The 8,642-nt window shown below is 51.5% G+C and overlaps 1 protein-coding gene across 1 annotated transcript; it reads left to right on the top strand.

The window, feature by feature from the left end:
- On the top strand, window positions 1-8,316 carry DMRT3 (doublesex and mab-3 related transcription factor 3; the record flags this gene model as incomplete). Its single annotated transcript, XM_082497051.1, has 2 exons — window positions 1-439; window positions 7,352-8,316. 2 exons carry the CDS (start codon window positions 1-3, stop codon window positions 8,314-8,316), a joined length of 1,404 nt encoding a protein of 467 aa, XP_082353177.1.
- Between the last annotated feature and the right edge of the window lie 326 nt (window positions 8,317-8,642).

The following is an 8,642-nucleotide window of genomic DNA, read 5'->3' as shown; positions in this document are numbered from 1 at the left end:
ATGAACGGCTACGGCTCCCCGTACCTCTACATGGGCGGCCCGGTGTCGCAGCCGCCGCGGGCTCCGCTGCAGCGGACGCCCAAGTGCGCCCGGTGCCGCAACCACGGCGTGCTGTCCTGGCTGAAGGGCCACAAGCGCTACTGCCGCTTCAAGGACTGCACCTGCGAGAAGTGCATCCTCATCATCGAGCGGCAGCGGGTGATGGCCGCGCAGGTGGCGCTGCGCCGGCAGCAGGCCAACGAGAGCCTGGAGAGCCTCCTCCCGGACTCCCTGCGCGCCCTCCCGGGGCCGCCGGGCAGCGCCGAGCCCCCCGCACCCCAGCCGGGGCCGCCGCCTTGCGCCGCACCGCCGCGGGCCCCCGCCGAGCTGGCCGCCGCCGCCGCCCTGCGCTGGGCCACCGAGCCGCCCCCCGCGCTGCCGGGGACGCTCCCCAAAGCAGGTGAGGCCGGACCGGGCGCCGCGGGGCCGGGAGGAGAGGCGGGGATGCGCGGAGGGTGTCCCCGGGGAGGGGGAGAAGGGAGGGCAGCGCCCGGGCCGGGACCTCGACGGGCGGGTGTCGGGGGATGGAAGGCGATGGATTTCCCTTCCTCCCGACGGGACGGGCGCCGTGGGAAGGGGAAGGCGGGTGAGCTTGGTCGCTTTTAAAAAGCGGGGAGCCGCGAAGTGCCCGGCCCGCTCCTCATCCGGGCTGGCAGCCGCCCAGAGCAGCGGAGGGGACCGGCAAACGCAGTCGCTGCCAACCGGCCCCCCGACGTGCTGCTTCTGGGCCCGTTCCCCCACGCCGGCCGGGAAGCGGCCGCATCTCGCGTGGATCGCACCCGCACGTCCCGCTGCCGCTATGCCGGCTGGAGCCGCTCCCCGGCTTCCCGCACCCAGGGAGGCCATAGGGCTGCGGGACCTGGTCCAGGGCAAAACCTCGACGGGGAACTTCGGGGCAAAAGCGGCTCCGGGAGCCGGAGGATTTCTGAGGAGCAAGGCGCCGGGGGGGGGCAGCAGGGGAAGAGCGAGGCGACCCGGTTGTTTCGGGTTCCCGCCGGGCCGCCTCTGGGCCGGCTTTCGGCAGGTCGAGGATGCTGACCCGCAACCGGCACCTTGTAAGGGCGACCTACCGGTAACACGCATTTCTGGACGCAAAGCTAACGCTCTGATGCCGCCGTCCCCTTCCCCGCCCCGCACCTGAGCGGGAGCCGACTGCCTTACCCGACGGGGACGCCCGGCAGCCCGCTCCGCTGACAAGCGGCGACTGCGGCGAAATTTTACCCGGTGCCCCGGGGCGGGGAATGGCAAATCCCGGGGTTCCCGCGCGGATCGGCTCTTTACAGCTCTCTGCCGGGCGGCCGGAGCCCGCGGGGCCATGTGCGGGAGCGGGACCAGGCGGTCTCTCTCCGAAGGCGTGGAGCTGGCCCGGCCCGAGGGGCGTCCGTCGGGGCCCCGGCACGGGGCTCTGCTCCTCCCGCCCTGGGGAAGGCACAACGCCGGGCCCGAGGCGGCGGCACGGCCGGGTCCGTCGGTGTGGGCAGGTTGCCGGTGGTCTGGAACCCTCTTCCCCTTGGCCTGTCCTCGGCACCGCCCGCCCGCTGTCCCTCCCCGTGTCCCCCGCATCCCCGCCCTGTTCCGCCGGCCGTTCTGCGGGGCCGCGGCTTTGTCGTCCGCCCCCCAAATTTCCCCCTGGCCGCAGCTTCCCGGCCGCGCGGAGCCTTTCCTCCCCCCGCACCTCGGCGGCGCTTGTCCGGGGCAGGGACCGCGTGGAAGTGGTGTGTGTGTGTGATGGGGGAGAGGAAGGCCGGGCAAAAGTAGGAGGGAAAAAAAAAAGCCGCCTTGACTCCTTCCAGAAAGTGAAACAAATAAACTTCGCCAGCAGGATATAAATCTGGCGGATAAGAGCGGTATTGACTTGCACGCCCAACTTTTCTTCCCCCTCTGATATATGAACTTCCCAGCTTAAAAGATTACAGTAATCACGGGAGGACAGTGTAAATCGAATCTGATAGCAATAACTTTTGGGGAAGGTCAGGCTCAAGTGAAATGTTACCAAGCAACAGGCATTTTGTTTGCAAAATACAATCAAAGTGTATTGATGAGAAATTCTTCCTTGCCAGCCAGTCAGCACTTTTTGCGAACAGCTTTACGGGGGGTGGGGGGGGAAGAACGGAGGAGATCTTCATAAATCAAGGCCCGCGGCGCCGCGCCGACCCCCGCCCCCGCCTGCGGTGAGGCCGGGATGGGGGTGGGGGTGGGGTGTCGTTGCACCCCGGGACCGGGACTGGAGGTGCCGGGAAGCAGCCCCGATTGCACAGACCTCACCCTCGCGGTCCCCGGTCTCCGATTGTTACAGAGGATTTTTTAATTTTTTTATTTTTCGCCCCCGCTTTTTTGTGAACATGGGAATGTGTGAGAGCAAAGCGGAAAACTATCTCCTCGGGGGGTCCGCCAGTCAGCTGCCGTCAGACACCGTTTAACCAGATAACTTGTCTTATTTCCAACCATCCTGAGTCCTCTGAACAGAGCGGCTTTCTCTTTCTCTTGCCCCTCTTCCCGCTACCTGTATTAAAACCGTCGTCTGAACGGAGAATGTAATTATTTGCTCCCCCAGCCCGCCCTGTTTCTAATTCTCCCCCAGAACATGAATGTCCTGGAAGGTATTTTTCAGTACGGAGGGAGTGTTTCCCGATACACGGTAGAATCAGGTCCGTTTGTTTTTATTTCTGCCAGAACTGGTCATTTCGGTGGGACAGTTGCAAAGTTCTGTTCTGTGCAAATAACGCGCCGAGAAACTACCCCTGTTGCGACTGCCTGCGGTAACCCGGAAAAATTCCTCCTCCTCATACTGTGCTCATGAACTTTCATCTCCATCATGAGCACGTGTTACATTTCTCTGTCTTAGTATTAGTTATCAAGGCTTGCAAACAGTTAATATAACGCTATATTGAGTCTTCCGTAATTTCCAAGCCAGCTTCTTAATGCAACACAGCAGTCTCTGTGTTAGTTTGGGAACACGGACTAGTCTCCTACAAAGCACCTTAGACCTTTGAAGATAGGGAAGAAAGTCAGGAGTGAAAGTAATTTAAAATCACATGCAAGCAGTAAGGAAAAAAAAAAAAAAAAAAAAAACAACCAAAACAAAACACAAAACCCACCAAACAAAAACCAAACAAAACCCAACCACCAACAAAACCAACCAACCAACCACCCCCCCCAAAAAAAAAAACCAACAACCCCCCCTAAAAACCAAACCTCACCACAAAAACCTCTGTAAGTTTTACACGACCTTAGTTTTACGAGGCTTTATGCTAGTTCTGGTATCAGTCCATTCTAATAATAGAAATAGGGAAAATAGCAGATGTTTTGGGGATCCAAGAAAAGCTATACTGCAGAAAGAGCTGTCCTAACAATCGAAGTGCAAGCTGTTTTAACAGAGAGTCAGCGGTGGGAATATCAAGGAAGTAAATTTGGTTCCAAAGTATTAGACCAAGTTTTCCAGACGAGTTATTAACTTGAGGAGAACAGCTTCTCTCTCTCACCCGTTTTACTTTTATTTGGCCCCTTTAATAATATTTGACTCACGATCTTTAATGTATAAATAGGCAAGGAAAAATTCGGGTATACATTGGTCCAAATTCGTAGCAGCTTTATTTATTGATGTAGATTTTACCGTGAGTGCATGCACGGTTCTCCAGCTGTACTTTGTTTCATGCGTATCTGTATTTGCACTGCACCTCTGTAGATCTGGATATGTATCTGTCTCTGCGTGCATATTATGTGATGAATACGCCCCATTGTTTGTATCAGTAAGAAAACAATTTCCCTAGTTTCTTCAGGGGCGGCAAAGTGAATACTTGAATGCAGGCAATTTGAAATAGAAGGTGTGGGGGAAAACATCCACGTCAAAACACAACACCCAAATAAAAAATGTCATAAAAACTGTCTGAGGACGAGATTTCTTTCTTAAAGCCTAGAACATCCTCATGTGAAGCTTACGAGTGGTGCAAAAAACACCTTTAGCTAAGAGCAGAGGGGTGTATATTCTGAACACAAAAAGAATGTTTTTGTACTTGAAAATATAGGTATTTGGGATTAGTACATGCGTGCAATATTCCTACAATTCGGTGTCCGCATAAGGACATTTATAATGTATCTATCTTCCCAAATTTTCGTTTATTTAACGATTTCTGTTTTGTGCCTTTTTTAAACCAACGAAAAACCCGATCTTGGCCATTGCCACGAAGAGGTGGGGACAGTCCCCGCAGCGCGCTTTCTGCCTGGCCCTCCCCGCGCCGTGAACCCGGTGGGGAAGTGATGTTCAGAGGAGGAAAAAAAAAAAAAAAGCATAGTCGGAACACGACCTGCCAGGCTGGAAACCCCGGGGAACACGTCCGGTAAGCCGGCAGCGCCCGGAGCCCCCGGTGTGGGGCACCGGGGCCGTGGTGACACCGCCGCCGCCCGGGGCTGGGGCACACTGAGAGACATCTCCCGGCACCCACAAGGGCTCTCAAAAAGGCAGATAATAACAACAATAACAGCAATAACAATAATAATAGCATCCAAACTCAGTGTTTACCAAGGGGAGGATAGCTGTGTTAAAAGCAGGGTTTGATTTAAATCGCCGAAATCTCGTTTTACGGGTCCGACCCCATGAGCCGAGCGGTCTGATGAGACGCACCGCTGTGATCTGTGCTGTACGAGGAGGCTGTCCCCGTGCAAGGCTAAGGGTCGGGATCTCTGCAGGTTGCTCGTCATGATAAAGATGCAAACTTCAGCGGGGTGAGTTTTCAGAACATGAAGAAAATTTTCAGCCCAGCCTCACAAGGATGCTTTTAAGGGGACTGAAAACTAAACAAACCTGAAATACCCTGAAAATAATAATCTGTAAGGATCAGGGAGTGTATTAGGGAGATCTAATCTGATTTTTTTTTTTTTTCCTTTTGGCATATATTTGCTCCCCAGTGGTACTTGTTATCAGCCTACAGAGATACGCTGGAAAAGCGCAGTAGTTCTGAAATACACTCTACCTGCATGTGGTCCATTTTGTAATATTGGGTAAGACAGTGCAATCTATTTATGTGGAAATTAGGACCATCGTCTCTTTTAAACGCCTCTCTTATCTCTGGTAAAACAGGGACAGAGGTAATTAGCTGTCCTCAGACTGCCCTGTATATGCTCGATGTATAAATTGCCCATTCACTCAGATGTGAATTATTCTTAACATGTTGTCCTCTGCAATAAATGCATCATTATGAACATGCAAAGGGATTAGGAGGGAAAGGCATTGTGAGCCTCACGCTTTTTTTTTTTTTTTTTCAAATAATGGATGAGCTATTCGGAGGTTTTGCCACCTCCTCAAAAGGATACACGTTCCCAGTTTGCTACCAGCAAACATTTCCTACGTTCTGCTTTGGCTGCTAAGGCAAGACTGATGCACTGAGTGTATAACGAAGAGCATTACATACATTGCCTTCCTTGTAAGATACCTACATGAAGAGTTATTGCCTTTCCTTTTGCACTGGACAGAGAGCGTAACCAATATAAAAATAGGTACCCAAAACAGCTCATCCCGCTAAAAGAGAATGGCAAGATCTTCAGAAGCACACCTGTATTGCTCAGCTCCACTCCCATGCTCCAATCCCATGCTAGTTTTGGCTGCAGCGTCCCACAGCTCTGTAGGATGGCCCATCACTTCTGCCTGGCAAAGCCATCCTTAACAGGAGGACCTCCCTTTGCCACAGTGACAGGCTGTGCTCTGCCAGGGCCTCGTATTTATTTATAGCTCCCATTCTAGAGAGCGTAGTGGTTCTTGTTCAGCACAGGCTAGCTCAGACCCTGCCTCCTTTCTCAAGGTGGGTAAATTGCACTAATAGAGTTTGTCTTGAGCTGATCTGTTCAACACTAAACTTAGCCTGCTTGTGTGGGGAAATGCCCTCCCCATTCCTGGGCTGAGAGGGAGGCAGGACTGTCTGTGGTGAGGCTCAGGCGCTTGCATGCCTTCAACTTGTTCCATCTTGATTGGGCAGGCACAGTCATCAGCACATTTTGGGAGCCTTTGCTCTTGTAGTTTCTTCAGCTAGTTGGGCTGATCACCAGGAGCTTGGGAAACCAAGAAAATAGTTGCATTGGTTTCTACAGGTAGTCTTTGACATATGTATGTTCAAAAGCACTGCCCTGTGCAGTTACAGAAGGCTCTGTCAGCCGCAGCTTGGACAACAAGCCTGTCCCCAGAGACTGATGCTTCCCGGGGAGAACATCATGGTGCTGTATGAGAGAGGCCAGCATAACAACGCCCTTGGTAGATAACTGTGAAACAATCTCAAGCAAATGCATTGCCCCCCTTGTGCATAAATTGTGAAAGCTGTCAATCTTTCTTCTTCTTCACTTCTTTCTGACAAGCAGTCTTATTTCAAAGGTTTCCATACTCTTGCCAGGTGTTACCAAAGTAACCAGAGACTTGGGGTACCCCCATTTTTGAGTGTCCATCTAGAGATGGTGTGGTCAAAGGACTTGTTTTCAGCCCTGTAGTCAGCTTTTGCCCTTCTTAGTTTAGCACACAAAAAGCAAAGTACCTGGAACAAGTGCCAAGAGGGGTTGTGGAGTCTCCATCATTGGAATTATTTAAAACTCAGCTGAGCAGGGACGTGAGCAACCTGGTCTATATTTTAGGTTAGCCCTGCTTTGAACAGGATGTTGGACCAGATGCCTTCCAGAGGTCCTCTCCAAACCAGATTTTTCTAGACTCTGTGCTCTAATGAGCCAAGGCATCAGCTGTGCTCCAGGGATTGGAGGAAGAGCCTGTGATTCTTGCTGGGCTAGAACTAGAATACACTGATTTATTTGAAGATTTCTCTAACCTTTAGCCAGTAGCCATGATAGAGTGGTTCCAGCAACACTGTTGGACTTGCAGAGGGCATTTTGATCTCCCAAGTGCCCTCTGGATATCGTCAGCTCACAGTCAGTGAGATGGTGCTAGTGAGGAATTATGATGTGGAAGTGCTGAAGTTCCTCTGAGAAAGCTCTTACTCGGGTGGTGTGTTGCTGCCTTGTAACCAGTGAGGAAGGATTGATGTAGCATATTTGACGCAGCAGAAAAATGATCACTGCTTCTTTTCTTTTACATGGGAGAATGAGACAGATATCTATAAGGCAGCATAAAATGCCTAGACCAGGTCACATTACTCTTTTGCAGTTTTGTTCTCATGAGATGCTGCAAACAGACATTAACTTTAGCAGGATCTCTGTGAATAATGCTTTTTTTTTCCTCCTAGGTTCCTGCTCTGTTCACTTGAAGAAGACTGTATCCTCAAAAGTCTGTAAAAGCTTTTGACCTCAGTTTTTCATTAACTTCTCTGCCTTCTCTTTGCAGACATGAACGAGGAACGGTTGGGTGATGCCAGTGGAGCAGACAACGCTGAGACCTACAGTGACAAAGACACAGACCAAAGGAGTTCCCCAGACATGACTAAAGCCAAAAGTTGCTTCACCCCTGAAAGCCCTGAAATTGTTTCAGTGGATGAGGTCGGTTATGCAGTTCAGAAAAATGGTGGGAGCACAGAGAGCCGTCCAGACAGCCCCAAGTACCACCCAGAGCAGAACCACCTCCTGATAGAAGGTCCTTCCGGGACAGTCTCTTTACCTTTCAGTTTGAAAGCCAACAGACCTCCACTTGAAGTCTTGAAGAAGATCTTCCCTAACCAAAAGCCAACTGTGCTGGAGTTGATCCTGAAGGGGTGCGGCGGTGATCTGGTGAGTGCTGTAGAGGTTCTCCTGTCCAGTCGGTCTTCAGTGGCCAGTGGGGAGAGAACTTCTGCGGAATCTGATGGTCTTGTTTTGCCCTCCAATGGGCACATTTTTGAACACACGCTAAGTTCGTACCCTATTTCCTCTTCCAAGTGGTCTGTGGGCTCAGCATTTAGGGTTCCTGACACACTGAGGTTCTCTGCTGATTCCAGTAATGTCGTGCCAAATCCTCTGGCCGTACCTTTACAGCACCCTTTCCCTCAGCCACCACGCTACCCACTGATGTTGAGGAACACTTTGGCAAGAAACCAGTCCAGCCCATTCCTGCCCAACGATGTCACCCTGTGGAACACCATGACGCTGCAGCAGCAATACCAGCTGCGGTCCCAATATGTCAGTCCTTTCTCTAGCAACTCAGCCAGCGTTTTCCGAAGCTCGCCTGTCCTTCCTTCCCGCTCGTCAGAAGATCCTAGGATCTCAATCCCTGATGACGGGTGTCCTATTGTGTCTAAGCAACCAATTTACACAGAAGATGAGTATGATGAAAGGTCTGATTCTTCAGACTCAAGAATACTCAACACATCTTCTTAGACTGACATTCAACATGTGATAGCTAAGTGATACTTGCAGTGCAGCTGAACTACTGGGCTCTAAGAGGAGGGACACGTACTCTATGAAACCCTTGCAATTGTATTAAAAAGTGACTTTGCTTGGTGTAGCAATAAAGACATAACTTATTTAATTTCTTGCACTTCACTGAATAATGCCAAATAGCAATACTCTGGCTTTAGTGCTGAGTGTGTGTTACAAAGGATGACTTTATGGCTATCAGTTATGGGACTCTGGAAGACTCGTAACAGAAACAGAAGCCCAAGGTCTACTTTGTTCCTTAACTCAGAAAAAAATGGGGATGTTAA

This window comes from Vanellus vanellus, assembly GCF_965231255.1.
Source record: "Vanellus vanellus genome assembly, chromosome: Z".
Classification (NCBI taxonomy): Eukaryota; Metazoa; Chordata; class Aves; order Charadriiformes; family Charadriidae; genus Vanellus; species Vanellus vanellus.
Note: the sequence above shows the minus strand (reverse complement) of the source record. Positions and strands in the feature narration are given on the sequence as shown.